Source organism: Tursiops truncatus, chromosome 11, assembly GCF_011762595.2.
Source record: "Tursiops truncatus isolate mTurTru1 chromosome 11, mTurTru1.mat.Y, whole genome shotgun sequence".
Taxonomy (NCBI): domain Eukaryota; kingdom Metazoa; phylum Chordata; class Mammalia; order Artiodactyla; family Delphinidae; genus Tursiops; species Tursiops truncatus.
Window position 1 is genome coordinate 96946853 of NC_047044.1, and position 16653 is coordinate 96963505.

General features: G+C 43.8%; 1 protein-coding gene across 4 annotated transcripts in view; it reads left to right on the forward strand.

The window, feature by feature from the left end:
• ANO2 (anoctamin 2) overlaps positions 1-16653 on the forward strand; it is a 339121-nt gene that overhangs the window by 277637 nt on the left and 44831 nt on the right. For all 4 annotated transcript variants that reach the window (XM_033867162.2, XM_033867161.1, XM_033867163.1 and 1 more), the window contains 2 exons: positions 1498-1555; positions 1735-1835. In XM_033867162.2, the coding sequence (XP_033723053.1) occupies positions 1498-1555; positions 1735-1835 (159 nt within the window). The remainder of the gene's footprint in view (positions 1-1497; positions 1556-1734; positions 1836-16653) is intronic.

Genomic DNA, 16653 nt, shown 5'->3' on the forward strand with positions numbered 1-16653 from the left:
ATGAAGCATTGCTCATGTGATGGAACTCAGTCTGCAGTCCCTCTCCCCGAGCTGAGGTCCGGCTGCTTTTCCTGGGATCAAAGCCCCAACTCTCTGATCACCTGGTTGGTCTTTCTGGCACTGGCCTCCCCATCCTGAGTCATCTCATTAGCATAAACTTAGGTCTAGTCCCAGGGGCCCACCATGAATAACAAAGACACTCCTATCAGGAAATTCCAAGGGTTTAGAGGCTCCTCCCAGGGATCAGGGACAGTGACCAGTCATATTCTTTACTATATAACAGTCCTGGGTGATAAATAGTGATTGTGGTAGTCTTGGCAACAGCACAGTGTAACCTGCAGTAAGTACCATAAAAATGGTGCAAAGGAAGTATTAGGGGAACACTTAATGATGAACAGAGACAGGGAGACCTCACCAAGGAGGGAAGTCAAGCTGAGCCTCAAATGGACAAGTAGGATTTCAATAGATGGGTGAGGGGATGACATTTCAAGAAAGTGGGATTCTTCTGATGACCTCTCTGGTTCCATGGTTGGCTAGTACCTCTCTGCCTCCCCCATTGGCTCAATCTTCTTATCCCCCAATAAAATAGACTCTGAGGTCTTAGAAGAGGAATGAGGCAGGCTTCTTCCATTCCTCTAAGTATTTTCAGTAAGAAGTCTGGATTTTTCTTTTCTGGTCCCAGGAATCTCCACTTGCAACTTTAGTCCATCTTGGCCTTCGTTTTCTGGGAAATCAGAAGCCCTCATGGAGGAATTGCAATCAGAACTCGATTCTTGACACGAGCTGAGGGAAAAAGGTGCAGGACAGTGCACTTAGAGACAATACAGACTTCGTTGTGTTTAGGCTCTGAAATGATCTCTCTCTCACGCACACACACACACACGCGCGCGCGCGCGCACACAGAGTGCCCCAGCCCCATTCCAGACCCAGCGTCAATCCCCTCCCCTTGGAATTTGACCACGTTAAGAGCTACGAATGAACTTATCTACAGAAGAGAAATAGAGTTACAGATGTAGAAAATAAACTTATGGTTACCGGGGGGTAAGGGGCAGGGAGGAATACATTGAAGATTGGGATTGACACACACAGTACTATATATAAAACAGATAACTAATAAGGACCTACTGTATAGCACAGGGAACTCTGCTCAGTACTCTGTAATGGCCTATAGGGGAATAGAATCTAAGAAAGAATGGATATATGTATATGCATAACTGATTCCCTTTGTTGTACAGCAAAAACTAACACAACATTGTAAATCAACTATAATCAACTATATTCCTATAAAAACTAAAAATCAAGAGGTGAACCCTACGTGTTGTGGGTGATTGTTAGCTGATAACAGGTAGGAACTCCTTCCCGGTGATGAGCGCCCACCCTGGCCAGTCCTTTCAAGAACAACATCGGGCAGTGGCTGGGCCACTCAGGAGACACGCCCTCAGGCAGTCCTGACTCCCTCTCTCTTCCCCTAACTCTTCCCGCACTTCTCCGTTTCAGGTTTGTGGGCAGACCTGGAAGCTACGTTTATGTGTTTGACGGTTACCGCATGGAAGAGGCAAGTGGAGCCCCTGGTGTTTCATGCCCGGCTAGGCTAGTGGTTTGTAGGTGCCCCTGCCGCCCTGCCCCGCCCTGCCCCAATCCTTGCGGCCTCCACAGGCTGGCTGAGTTCGCGCCCTTGCCCCTCTGAGCCCCGCCTGGCCTGACCGCCCCGTCCTTCCTCTTCTCCTCCTGCAGTGCGCCCCTGGGGGCTGCCTCATGGAGCTGTGCATTCAGCTCAGCATCATCATGTTGGGGAAGCAGTTGATCCAGAACAACATCTTCGAGATTGGAGTCCCGTGAGTAATGAACTCTGCTTACCCCTCTCCTTGCTGCCAGGGCTGAGCCCGGCAGTGCCAGGCTTCCAGCAGGATCTCGTGGTCTCTCCTCTTCTAAGACAGATGGACTCTCTACTCCTCTGTCCACTCTCCAGTAACTTCCCCATGAGGTAGGGCCCCTCCCACAAGTCTCGTTTGCCAATCCAGTTCGGGATGTTTGAGTCTCAGAAGGATTAAGCACTTGCTTAAGTGCCCATAACAGAAAGTGACAGAGCTGTGAATCAGGTACCTCTGACCTCAAAGTGCATCATGCTTTTTTAAAAAAAATTATTTATTTTAGTTTTGGCTGCTTTGGGTCTTCGTTGCTGCACGCGGGCTTTCTCTAGTTGCGGCGAGCGGGAGCTACTCTTTGTTGCGGTGCGCGGGCTTCTCGTTGTGGTGGCTTCTCTTGTTGCGGAGCATGGGCTCTAGGCGTGCAGGCTTCAGTACTTGTGACGCATGGGCTCAGTAGTTGTGGCTCGCAGGCTCAGTAGTTGTGGTGCACGGGCTTAGTTGCTCCGCGGCACGTGGGGTCTTCCCGGACCAGGGCTTGAACCCGTGTCCCCTGCATCAGCAGGTGGATTCTTAACCACTGTGCCACCAGGGAAGCCCCATCCTACTTTTAATGCTATGTCCTCCTGTAACTGAAAGTGGGGTCTGGCTGCTCGCCGCTCGAAAGCCAATAAAGAGGCAAGGTTGGTGGAAAGGAGAGTTTGCTTTGTTTTGGATGCCAGCAACCAGGATTGGGGGGGAGGGTGGACACCTGTCCAAAGGCCAAAACACCCCGCTCCTACACCCAGTGGGCAAGAGCTTTTATACGTGAAGGGAGGGGGCTACGTGCAGAAACAGCACATTCAGCTCTGGCCGTCATCTTGAAATTGGTCATCGGTGGTCTGACCAGCGTCATCTTGATTGTTTTAAGTACAGTTAGTCTTCAGTTCCAGGGTTGGTTTGTTCCCATTTCCTTGAGGCCAGTTCTCGGAATTGTGGCAGCTTATGTCATGGCTACAGTCTGGTCATCATGCACTTAACTTCTTCCACCTGGTGGAGGTTTCAGTGTCTATAAGACAGCTCACAGGATATGGCTCAGAATATTATCTGAAGCCCTTAAGAAGGAACTAAAGGTCCTTGACTATGCTTAACGACTAAATTGTTATTACTTGTCCTCCTTTGACTGTTTTGCTTTGTTTCTGAATTTTCTCACTTCTCTGATTAAACTTATTCTTTGGCTAAAGTTTTTCCACAGACAAAACCAGGCTGAGGACTTAGGGGGGCAGGGAACACAGGGTTCTGCTCCATTTCACTCCCAGTGAACAAGTAACAGAGGCGTGGAAGATGAATAGGAAAGATTGAAACACAATGTAATCATTTAGAAAAATCTCTAAGGAACTGTGGAATATATGATCTTAGGAGGGGAAGGATGCATAGCTGGTGAAACAGAACAGATTTTCATGTGGATTGTTTCCCCTCCCCTCCCACGTGGTTTTTTTTTACAAAGACTTCTTTCATTAGGTTGTTTGTTTTTTATTAACGTCTTTATTAGAGTATAAATTGCTTTACAATGGTGTGTTAGTTTCTGCTGTATCACAAAGTGAATCAGCTATACGTATACATATATCCCCATATGTCCTCCCTTTTACATCTCCCTCCCACCCTCCCTATCCCACCCCTCTAGGTGGTCACAAAGCACCGAGCTGATCTTCCTGTGCTATGCGGCTGCTTCCCACTAGCTATCTACCTTACATTTGGTAGTGTATATATGTCCATGCCACTCTCTCATTTCGTCCCAGCTTACCCTTCACCCTCCCCGTGTCCTCAAGTCCATTCTCTACGTCTGTGTCTTTATTCCCGTCCTGCCCCTAGATTCTTCAGAACCATTTTTTTTTTTTAGATTCCATATATGTGTGTTAGCATATGGTATTTGTTTTTCTCTTTCCGACTTACTTCACTCTATATGACAGACTCTAGGTCCATCCACCTCACTACAAATAACTCAATTTTGTTTCTTTTATGGCTGAGTAATATTCCATTGTATATATATACTACATCTTCTTTATCCATTCATCTGTCCATGGACACTTTGGTTGCTTCCATGTCCTGACTATTGTGAATAGAACTGCAGTGAACATTGTGGTACATGACTCTTTTTGAATTATGGTTTTCTCAGGGTATATGCCCAGTAGTGGGATTGCTGGGTTGTATGGTAGTTCTATTTTTAGTTTTTTTTTTTTTTTTTTTTTTTTTTTTTTGCGGTATGTGGTCCTCTCACTGTTGTGGCCTGTCCATTTGCGGAGCACAGGCTCCGGACACACAGGCTCAATGGCTGTGGCTCATGGGCCCAGCCGCTCTGTGGCATGCAGGATCTTCCCGGACCGGGGCACGAACCTGTGTCCCCTGCTTCGGCAGGCGGACTCTCAAACACTGAGCCACCAGGGAAGCCCTATTTTTAGTTTTTTAAGGAACCTCCATACTGTTCTCCATAGTGGCTGTATCAATTTACATACCCACCTACAGTGCAAGAGGGTTCCCTTTTCTCCACACCCTCTCCAGCATTTATTGTTTGTAGATTTTTTGATGATGGCCATTCTGACCAGTGTGAGGTGATACCTCATTGTAGTTTTGATTTGCATTTCTCTAATGATTAGTGATGCTGAGCATCTTTTCCTGTATTTGTTGGCCATCTGTATGTTTTCTTTGTAGAAATGTCTATTTAGGTCTTCTGCCCGTTTTTGGATTGGGTTGTTTGTTTCTGTGGTATTGAGCTGCATGAGCTGCTTGTATATTTTGGCAATTAATCCTTTGGCAGTAGCTTCATTTGCAAAAATTTTCTCCCATTCGTAGGGTTGTCTTTTCATCTTGTTTACGGTTTCCTTTGCTGTACAAAGCTTTTAAGTTTCATTAGGTCCCATTTGTTTATTTTTGTTTTTATTTCCCTTTCTCTAGGAGGTGGATCAAAAAGGATCTTGCTGTGATTTATGTCGTAGAGTGTTCTGCCTATGTTTTCCTCTAAGAGTTTTATAGCGTCTGGCCTTACGTTTAGGTCTTTAATCCATTTTGAGTTTATTTTTGTGTATGGTGTTAGGGAGTATTCTAATTTCATTCTTTTACATGTAGCTGTCCAGTTTTCCCAGCACCACTTATAGAAGAGGCTGTCTTTTCTCCATTGTATATTCTTGCCTCCTTTGTCAAAGATAAGGTGACCGTATGTGCGTGGGATAATCTCTGGGCTATCCATCCTGTTCCATTGATCTATATTTCTGTTCTTGTGCCAGTACCATACTATCTTGATTATTATAGCTTTCTGGTATAGTCTGAAGTCAGGGGGCCTGATTCCTCCAGCTCCACTTTTCTTTCTCAATATTGCTTTGGCTATTCGGGGTCTTCTGTGTTTCTATACAAATTGTGAAATTTTTTGTTCTAGTTTTGTGAACAATGCCATTGGTAGTATGATAGGGATTGCATTGAATCTGTAGATTGCTTTGGGGAGTATAGTCATTTTCACAATGTTCATTCTTCCAATCCAGGAACATGGTATATCTCTCCATATGTTTGTATCATCTTTAATTTCTTTCATCAGTGTCTTATAATTTTCTGCATACAGGTCTTTTGTCTCCTTAGGTAGGTTTATTCCTAGGTATTTTATTCTTTTTGTTGCAGTGGTAAATGGGAGTGTTTCCTTATTTTCTCTTTCAGATTTTTCATCATTAGTGTATAAAAGTTCAAGAGATTTCTGTGCATTAATTTTGTATCCTGCTACTTTACCAAATTCATTGATTAGCTCTAGTAGTTTTCTGCTAGCATCTTTAGGATTCTCTGTGTATAGTATCATGTCATCTGCAAACAGTGACAGTTTTACTTCTTCTTTTCTGATTTGGATTCCTTTTATTTCTTTTTCTTCTCTGATTGCTTCCAAACGTATGTTGAGTAATAGCAGTGAGAGTGGGCAACCTTGTCTTGTTCCTGATCTTAGTGGAAATGGTTTCAGTTTTTCACGATTGAGAATGATGTTGGCTCTGGGTTTGTCATATATGGCCTTTATTATGTTGAGGTAAGTTCCTTCTGTGCCTACTCTCTGGAGGGTTTTTATCATAAATGGGTGTTGAAATTTGTCAAAGGCTTTTTCTGCATCTATTGAGATTATCATATGGTTTTATCCTTCAATTTGTCTGTATGGTGTATCACATTGATTGGTTTGCATATATTGAAGAATCCTTGCATTCCTGGGATAAACCCCACTTGATCATGGTGTATGATCCTTTCATTGTGCTGTTGGATTCTGTTTGCTAGTGTTTTGTTGAGGATTTTTGCACCTATGTTCATCAGTGATATTGGCCTGTAGTTTTCTTTTTGTGTGACATCTTTGTCTGGTTTTGGTATCAGGGTGATGGTGGCCTCGTGGAATGAGTTTGGGAATGTTCCTCACTCTGCTATATTTTGGAAGAGTTTGAGAAGGATAGGTGTTAGCTCTTCTCTAAATGTTTGACACAATTTGCCTGTGAAGCTGTCTGGTCCTGGGCTTTTGTTTGTTGGAAGATTTTTAGTCACAGTTTCAATTTCAGTGCTTGTGATTGGTCAGTTTATATTTTCTATTTCTACCTGGTTCAGTCTCAGAAGGTTGTACTTGTCTAAGAGTTTGTCCATTTCTTCCAGGTTGTCCATTTTATTGGCATCTAGTTGCTTGTAGTAATCTCTCATGATCCTTTGTATTTCTGCAGTGTCAGTTGTTACTTCTTCTTTTTCATTTCTATTTCTATTGATTTGAGTCTTTTCCTTTTTTTTTCTTGATGAGTCTGGCTGATGGTTTATCAATTTTGTTTATCTTCTCAAAGAACCAGCTTTTAATTTTATTGATCTTTTCTTTCACTTCCTTCATTTCTTTTTCATTTATTTCTGATCTGATCTTTATGATTTCTTCCTTCTGCTAACTTTGGGGGGTTTTTTGTTCTTCTTTCTCTAATTGCTTTAGGTGTAAGGTTAAGTTGTTTATTTGAGATGTTTCTTGTTTCTTGAGATAGGATTGTATTGCTATAAACTTCCCTCTTAGAACTGCTTTTGCTGCATCCCATAGGTTTTGGGTCATCATGTTAATTGTCATTTATTTCTAGGTAGTTTTGGGTTTCCTATTTGATTTCTTCAGTGATCTCTTGGTTATTTAGTATCATATTGTTTAGCCTCCACGTGTTTGTATTTTTTTACAGTTTGTTTCCTGTAATTGATATCTAGTCTCATAGCGTTGAGGTTGGAAAAGATACTTGATACAATTTCAATTTTCTTAAATTTACCAAGGCTTGATTTGTGACCCAAGATATGATGTATCCTGGAGAATGTTCCATGAGCACTTGAGAAGAAAGTGTTTTTGGATGGAATGTCCTGTAAATATCAATTAAGTCTATCTTGTTTAATGTGTCATTTAAACCTTGTGTTTCCTTATTTATTTTCATTTTGGATGATCTGTCCATTGGTGAAAGTGGGGTGTTAAAGTCCCCTACTATTATTGAGTTACTGTCGATTTCCCCTTTTACAGCTGTTAGCATCTGCTTTATGTATTGAGGTGCTACCATGTTGTGTGCATAAATATTTACAATTGTTATATCTTCTTCTTGGATTGATCCCTTGATCATTCTGTAGTGTCCTTCTTTGTCTCTTGTAATAGTCTTTATTTTAAAGTCTATTCTGTCTGATATGAGAATTGCTACTCCAGCTTTGTTTTGATTTCCATTTACATGGAATATCTTTTTCCATCCCTTCACTTTCAGTCTGTGCATGTCCCTAGGTCTGAAGTGGGTTTCTTGTAGACAGCATATATACGGGTCTTGTTTTTGTACCCATTCAGCCAGGCTGTGTCTTTTGGTTGGAGCATTTAATCCATTTACATTTAAGGTAATTATCGATATGTACGTCCCTATTATCATTTTCTTAATTGTTTTGGGTTTGTTATTGTAGGTCTTTTCCTTCTCTTGTGTTTCCTGTGTAAAGAAGTTCCTTTAGCATTTGCTGTAAAGCTGGTTTGGTGGTGCTGAATTCTCTTAGCTTTTGCTTGTCTGTAAAGGTTTTAATTTCTCCATCGAATCTGGATGAAATCCTTGCCGGGTAGAGTAATCTGGGTTGTAGTTTCTTCCCTTTCATCACTTTACATATGTCCTGCCACTCCCTTCTGGATTGTAGAATTTCTACTGAAAAATCAGCTGTTAACCTTATGGGGACTCCCTTGGATGTTATTTGTTGCTTTTCCCTGTTGCTTTTAATATTTTTTCTTTGTATTTAATTTTTGATAGTTTGATTAATATGTGTCTTGGCGTGTTTCTCCCTGGATTTATCCTGTATGGGACTCTCTGAGCTTCCTGGACTTGACTGACTATTTCCTTTCCCATATTAGGGAATTTTTCAACTATAATCTCTTCAAATATTTTCTCAGTCCCTTTCTTTTTCTCTTCTTCTTCTGGGACCCCTATAATTCGAATGTTGGTGCATTTAATGTTGTCCCAGAGGTCTCAGAGACTGTCCTCAATTCTTTTCATTCTTTTTTCTTTATTCTGCTCTGTGGTAGTTATTTCCACTATTTTATCTTCCAGGTCACTTATCTGTTCTTCTGCCTCAGTTATTCTGCTATTGATTTCTTCTAGAGAATTTTTAATCTCACTTATTGTGCTATTCATCATTGTTTGTTTACTCTTTAGTTCTTCTAGGTCCTTGTTAAACATTTCTCTTATTTTCTCCATTCTAGTTCCAAGATTTTGGATCGTCTTTACTATCATTACTTTGAATTCTTTTTCAGGTAGACTGCCTATTTCCTCTTCATTTGTTTGGTCTGGTGGGTTTTTACCTTGCTCCTTCATGTGCTGTGTCTTTCTCTGTCTTCTCATTTTGCTTAACTTACTGTGTTTGGGGTCTCCTTTTCACAGGCTGCAGGTTTTTAGTTCCTGTTGTTTTTGGTGTCTTCTCCCAGTGAGTAAGTTTGGTTCAGTGAGTTGTGTAGGCTTCCTTGTGGAGGGGACTGGTGCCTGTGTTCTGGTGGATGAGGCTGGATCTTGTCTTTCTGGTGGGCATGACCGCATCCAGTGGTGTGTTTTGGGGTGTCTGTGAACTTATTATGATTTGGGGCAGCCTCTCTGCTAGTGGGTGGGGCTGTGTTCCTGTCTTGCTAGTTGTTTGGCATGGGGCGTCCAGTACTGGAGCTTGCTGGTCGTTGATTGGAGCCCGGTCTTAGCATTGAGACAGAGATCTCTGGGAGAGCTCTCGCCGATTGATATTACAAGGGGCTGGGAGGTCTCTGGTGGAACAATGTCCTGAACTTGGCTCTCTCACCTCAGAGGCTCAGGCCTGACACCCAGCCAGAGCACCAAGACCCTCTCAGCCACAGAGCTCAGAAGAAAAGGGAGAAAAAAAATAAAAGAAAGAAAGAAAAAATAAATAAAATAAAGTTTTTAAAATAAAAAACTAAAAAAAAATTATTAAAATATAAAAGTAATTTAAAAAAAAAGAGAGCAACCAAACCAATAAACAAATGTACCAATGATAACAAGTGCTAAAAACTGTACTAAACAAAACAATGGACAGATAGAACCCTAGGACAAATGGTAAAAGCAAACCTATAGAGACAAAATCACACAAAGAAGCATACACATACACACTCACAAAAAGAGAAAAGGGGGAAAAATATATATAAAGGAAGAGAGTGCCAAAATCAATAGACAAATCTACCAATGATAATAAGCTCTAAATACTAAACTAAGATATACATAGAAATCAGGAACTAGTCAGTCGCATTCGGCAAACCCCAAGTCTACAGTTGCTCCCAAAGTCCACCTCCTCAATTTTGGGATGATTCATTGTCTTCAGGTATTCCACAGATGCAGGGTACGTCAGGTTGATTGTGGAGATTTAATCCGCTGCTCCTGAGGCTGCTGGGAGAGATTTCCCTTTCTCTTCTTTGTTCGCACAGCTCCTGGGGTTCAGCTTTGGATTTGGACCCGCCTCTGCGTGTAGGTCGCCTGAGGGCGTCTGTTCTTTGCCCAGACAGGACGGGGTTAAAGGAGCCGCTGATTCGGGGGCTCTGGCTCACTCAGGCCGCGGGGAGGGAGGGCTACGGAATGCGGGGCAAGCCTGCAGTGGCAGAGGCCGCCGTGACGTTGCACCAGCCTGAGGCGCGCCCTGTGTCCTCCCGGGCGAGTTGTCCCTGGATCACGGGACCCTGGCAGTGGCGGCTGCACAGGCTTCGGGAGGGGAGGTGTAGAGAGTGACCTGTGCTCACACACAGGCTTCTTGGTGGCTGCAGCAGCAGCCTTAGCGTCTCATGCCCGTCTCTGGTGTCCACACTGGTAGCTGCAGCTCACGTCCGTCTCTGGAGCTCATTTAGGCGGTGCTCTGAATCCCCTCTCCTCGCGCACCCCGAAACAATGGTCTCTTGCCTCTCTGGCAGGTCCAGACTTTTTCCCGGACTCCCTCCCGGCTAGCTGTGGCGCACTAACCCTCGTCAGGCTGTGTTCACACAGCCAACCCCAGTCCTCTCCCTGGGGTCTGACCTCCAAAGCCCGAGCCTCAGCTCCCAGCCCCACCCGCCCCGGCGGGTGAGCAGACAAGCCTCTTGGGCTGGTGGGTGCTGGTCGGCCCCGATCCTCTGTGCGGGAATCTCTCCACTTTGCCCTCTGCACCCCTGTGGCTGCGCTCTCCTCCGCGGCTCCGAAGCTCCCCCGCTCCGCCACCCGTAGTCTCCGCCCGCGAAGGGGCTTCCTAGTGTGTGGAAACCTTTCCTCCTTCACAGCTCCCTCCCAGAGGTGCAGGTACCGTCCCTATTCTTTTGTCTCTGTTTTTCCTTTTTTCTTTTGCCCTGCCCAGGTACGTGGGAAGCTTCTTGCCTTTTGGGAAGTCTGAGGTCTTCTGCCAGCGTTCAGTAGGTGTTCTGTAGGAGTTGTTCCACATGTAGATGTATTTCTGATGTATTTGTGAGGAGGAAGGTGATCTCCACGTCTTACTCCTCTGCCATCTTCAAGGTCCTCCCTTTCATTAGGTTTTGCATTGAGATAGTCATGAAAATAACTGCTGACTCACGAGCACTGGACCCAAAAAAGAGGATGAAACAGGTGAAAATCTACCTTCAGGTCAAAGGAAAATGTCGCCCCCTCTGCCTTTTGTTTCTATTGCTTTTTTAGTTGTAAAAAAAGAAATCTGTTTCAGGGGGTGTTTTCAGCTAGCCTGGCATCAGAGAGCCAGGGAATGACAGAGAGGATCAGGGGCGACTCTTATAGGCTGGACCTGTTCTGTTTAGCAGGACTGGATGGACAGTTTGTACCAGGCTCAGAGTTCTTTGCAAACTTCTTGCAAGATTATCCGTCCTGTGACGCAGTCGTCAGACAGTCCCCACAAGGTTAGGTGAAGATACTGCCGCACACTCTGTCTCCCTTTTGGAGATTTACTAAGCACATTATTTTAATGGCTCTGAGAAATCCTGCAATAAACTGGTTTAATCCCTTTATTTCCAGCTGCATTTGTTCATGTCATTGGCCTGGGTTCTTAGTAGCAGACCTTGGAGTCCACTCTGGCTAGTTTAAGCAGCAAAGGAATTTGAGAACAATAAGTGTCCAACAAAATATTCTATAAGGGTAGAGAGCCAGGCCCTGAGCTACGTAACCAGGAATAACACTGTCCACACTGCAGGAGTGCCTGCAGGGAATACCACTGCCTTCATCTCTTGGCTTGTATGGCTCAGGTATTAAAAAATGAGAATTGGATACCACAGAGCTGTACCCACAAAAACTGCAGCCTGAGCCTTCCCAGCTGTCTTCATCAGCTTGAGTTGCTGTAACACAGTAGCATCGACTGGGTAGCTTATTTCCCACAGTTCTGGAAGCCATGAAGTTGAAGATTATGCAGCCAGCCGGTTTGGTCCTGATGAAGACCACCATCTCCCTGTAAGCTCATGTGACCCAGGCTCTGTGTATGTGTGGAGAGAGAGCTCTGGTGCTCTCTTCTTCTTTTTTTTCTTTTTTTAATTTTTATTTTATACTGGACGATAGTTGATCTACAATATTGTGTTCGTTTCAGGTATACAGCAAAGTGATTCAGTTATACATATACATATATAGTATCTATTCTTTTTCAGATTCTTTTCCCATATAGGTTATTACAGAGTATTGAGTAGAGTTCCCTGCACTCTACAGCAGGTCCTTGTTGATTATCTATTTTATATAAAGTAGTGTGTATATGTTAATCCCAGACTCCTAATTTATGCCCCCCTCCACCTTTTCCCCTTTGGTAACCATAAGTTTGTTTTCTAAGTCTGTGAGTCTGTTTCTGTTTTGTAAATTAGTTCATTTGTATCATTTTTTTTAGATTCTGCATATAAATGATACCATATGATATTTATCTTTCTTTGCCTGACTTATTTCACTTAGTGTGATAATCTCTAGGTCCATCCATGTTGCTGCAAATGGCATTATTTCGTTCTTTTTAATGACTAAGTAATATTCCATTGTATATATGTACCATATCTTCTTTATCCATTCATCTGTTGATGGACATTTAGGTTGCCTCCATGTCTTGGCTACTGTAAATAGTGCTGCTTTGAACATTGGTGGTGCCCTCTTCTTATAAGGGCACCAATACCATTGTGGAAGCCCCACCCTCATGGCCTCATCTAAACATAATTATCACTCAAAGGTCCCACCTCCTAATACCATCACATTGGTGGTAGGACATATAGATTCTGGAGGGGACACAGACATTCAGACCATAACACAAGGCTCTCTCTTTCTTTTTCTTTAACTTATACACAAGATTTGTATACAACTAAATACAGAAAGATATATATGAAATGGTCCTTATCTCCTCAGAGATTAGTTTTTTTAGTTTGGGAGACAAAATAGACTGCATGTGACTGGGTGTTCTCTCTCTGGTGCAAACTTTGTCAGAATTCAGACAAGTAAAGGTCAGGCATTTTGGAGCAGTCAAAGAAAGTTGCGAAAGCAGGGGGCTGCGTCTGTGACTTGAAAGAAGGCTGTCACTGTCATATATAACAAGTTGGTCTGCCATTATTTTGTTTAAAGAAACATTTTCCTGGACTTCCCTGGTGGCACAGTGGTTAAGAATCCGCCTGCCAATGCAGGGGACACAGGTTCGAGCCCTGGTCTGGGAAGCTCCCACATGCCGCGGAGCAACTAAGCCCATGTGCCACAACTACTGAGCCTGCGCTCTAGAGCCTGCGCACCACAACTACTGAAGCCCGCGCGCCTAGAGCCCGTGCTCTGCAACAAGAGAAGCCACCACAGTGAGAAGTCTGTGCACCGCAATGAAGAGTAGCCCCCGCTCACTGCAACTAGAGAGAACCCAAGTGCAGCAACGAAGAGCCAATGCAGACAAAAATAAATAAATTAAAAAAAAAGAAACAGGTTCCCTTGGATGTAGATTTATTTTCTAAACAAACAACAGACTGACTCGGGTTTATCAAAACACTTAGTGACTCAGGTGTTGCTTTAGGAGAAGATGAGGTAGTGGTGCCTGACCGGTCTTGGGGCATGCCAGGGTCATGGCAAGGGTGAGAGCCCCAAATCTCTCTCAGTCTGCTTAAGGGTCGCTGAGCCTAGGTTCCTGGGGCTGATTGGAACCATTAGCAGATATACATGATCCACTCCTTTCTTTAGGGAAAGCTACACCAGTCACTGCTCCCATGGGGGGCTGTGACTGTCTGACAGATCCCCAGAGAAAGCTATTCTTTGGTCTTTCTCAGAAACACAATTAGAGAGCTCAAGTTATGATGGAGACAATTGGATTTATCTGGAAAGAAAACCTGTTTTCATGAAAGCCCTACTTCAAGGAATGAGAATCCTGAGCATTCGCTCATAACACTTTGCCATCCCAGTCGTCAGAATGGGTCTCACCATCACTGGCCATCAGTTAGGCTGTTTTTCTGTCCCCACACTGGGGTAACCACAGGAGGCACTTGGGCACGTGATTTTTCTCGGAGGAGCTGGAGGAGAACATGGTTTGGGCATCTCAACCCTCTGAAACAGCACCTCGTTCTCAGCTTCCTGGTTGAAAGTCACTCCGTGATCGTCATCAAACAAAGCTGGTGAGACACGTGGTCACTGTGGTCTAGGAGCTTACCATCTCAGAGGGGACACATTTGTGATGGACAGACATCCAGAAAATATACATGCCGAGAAAAAGGTGCGCCAGCGCCACATCTGGCCCCTTCGAAGCCGCGAGTCCATCCCCTCCACCACCGCTACAAAGGAAAGTCTCCAGTCCCCTCCAAACATCCGGGTGAACACACCTGTCTTTCCAGTACATTGGTTGGAATTGGAGACAGCTTGCCATCTTTTCATTCCCAGGCGTCTGTCTCTTCTACCACTTGGCCCATCCACTCGGGACCCAGAAGTCTTTTTTTTTTTCTTTTGCAGTACGTGGGGCCTCTCACTGTTGTGGCCTCTCCCGTAGCAGAACACAGGTTCCGGACGCGCAGGCTCAGCGGCCATGGCTCACGGGCCCAGCCGCTCCGCGGCATGTGGGATCTTCCCGGACCGGGGCACGAACCCGTGTCCCCTGCATCGGCAGGCGGACTCTCAACCACTGCGCCACCAGGGAAGCCCCCAGAAGCCTTTTTTAGGGTGTAAGAGAGGCAAGAACTCAGTCATTTGGACAGTATGTTGGATGTTCCCCACCCATCAACTCTGTCAGCTCCATGACAGATGATACCTACACACAGCTGTTTTCCTTGAAGGCGAAATTTCCTTCCTTAGGCTTGATGTGTGTTTGCTATGCCGCACTTTAACTGATGGCATTCGCATGAAATTCATAAAGCTGTGAGCAAGTCACTTCCTACGTCTCACTATCCTCATCTCTTGAGGAAAAGCATATAATAATACGTAATATACAACAGGATCTAATACCTATTTAGTATATAATAATGTAATAATCTCTAAGGTTTTGTCATTTCAGCTCTAGCGTTCTATGAACCTCTCCTTTATTCAGTGAAATTGGTCACTGCCGATTCCAATACAAGTCACTTCTCTTCCAAAATAGTTTTCCTCATTTTAGTTCCTAATCTGTTAGTGAACACATACAACCTAATCATATAGTTGAAGTCAGGAATGTAGAGCCAAAGTTCTTCCACCAAGCCCTGTGGTATTTTATCTTCAAAGTTCTCTGCAATTCTACGGGTTGTGACTGAGCTTGTTCACCTGAAATCGCCACGATTACGATTATTGGGTCTTCCACGCCCCACGCAGAGCCCACTCTCAGTAGATTAGACCCATCTATCCAGAGCTCATGCACCTGGCAACATCCTTATGTATGATAGAGAAACATGAAATAAGCAATAAGAAAGGGGAGTCTTTTATAGGCAAAAGAGAAATGACCACTGAGCCTGGCGGTGAGGAAGGAATAGTGTGAATTATAAAAACTAGACCCAGTGGTCTTTAACTCTTTCGTGGAGGCAACACATCTCTGTAGGGCAGTGATTGTTGAACAGATCTGGGTTTAAATCCAGGCATTGCAATATAGTCCCTGTGAGACCTTGGGAAAGTTATTCTAGAAAGACACATGGTTATATAAAAATACAGCTTGCATATATGCTCAGGTCTCTAGAAAAGAGAATATATGGGTATCCGAGAAAGGATGAACCGTTCCTGGGGGTACAGGTAGCCAAGGTGTGACTGAGTGTCATTGGCTTTTATGTTTACAAGTGATGCTCTCTGAGTGTTTCGAGTCCAGGGAGTGAGCTGAAAAGACCTTCTCAGGAACAGTGTTTTTCTCTTATGTTCTGGGACCCATGGCTTGTGGTTCATGGTAGCTCTTCAGTGCCTTCAGAGCCTGCATCCAATTTTTTCCCTCAGGGAGATAAATATTAATCTTCGAGACCAGACTTGATTTTTAAAAACAGAAGCAAGCCTGAGGAGTTATGTAGGTAGTCATACTGGATAAGAATATTTGGGGTAAAAAAAATATGGTTATACACATAGATTGATCATTTTTCGTGTTTGTTATTTACTTCTGAAAGCAATTTGCTGAGATTCTGCCAAAGAGAATTTTAAAATGTTAAAGATGATTGAACTGACTTTGCTGGTAAGCCAGGTAGTCGGCTGTAATTTATCTAACTCCCTAAGGGTGCACGGTTCTCCTTAGATTCTCTGTGTGTGCATGTGCGTGCATGTGTGCGTGTGCGTGCATGTGTGTGTATTGCTAAAAGCACCACCACTACAAATTCTAGTGTCTTCTTGAGTCGACCAGTCCAGTAGGCTTCTTGCATTAGATTGTTTCCCAATCTTTAGTCATTTGTCAGCCAGCTTTTAAATTGTTTTCCATTACCTACCTAGACAGCTATTTGCATATTAATTTCCTCTAAACCAATTCACTTTTTAAGTCCGTCACATTTCTGAAAGTGGAAAACTAACACTATCAGTTACCCTGAATAGCAAATAGTAGAAAGAAATACAATAAAACTGATCCATTATTAATCCATGAAGTTAGCCTAAGATCTGCATTCTCTTTACTGAAAAAGAAGTTGCACAAGTCCCGGGGAGTTGTTAAAGACATACCAGCAGCAGACTGGGGTTTTCTCCTGGACTGCGATCAGAGGGATGAGCGGAGAGCAGTGAATAATTCTTCCAGGTGCTCTAACGAGATGTTAGGCCAAGTCTAGTGGCCTTCCAAAAACATCACATGAGCTGTTAGCGGCACGTGTCCTTTGCTTGGGAGACATTGGTTCAGCACAGTGTTCTTGCCTTTTAACCCCGCAGGTCTCCACGGGGCTGGCACAGATACCAGGCATGTCCATGAATACTGTACACCTGTCCTTTGGGACCAA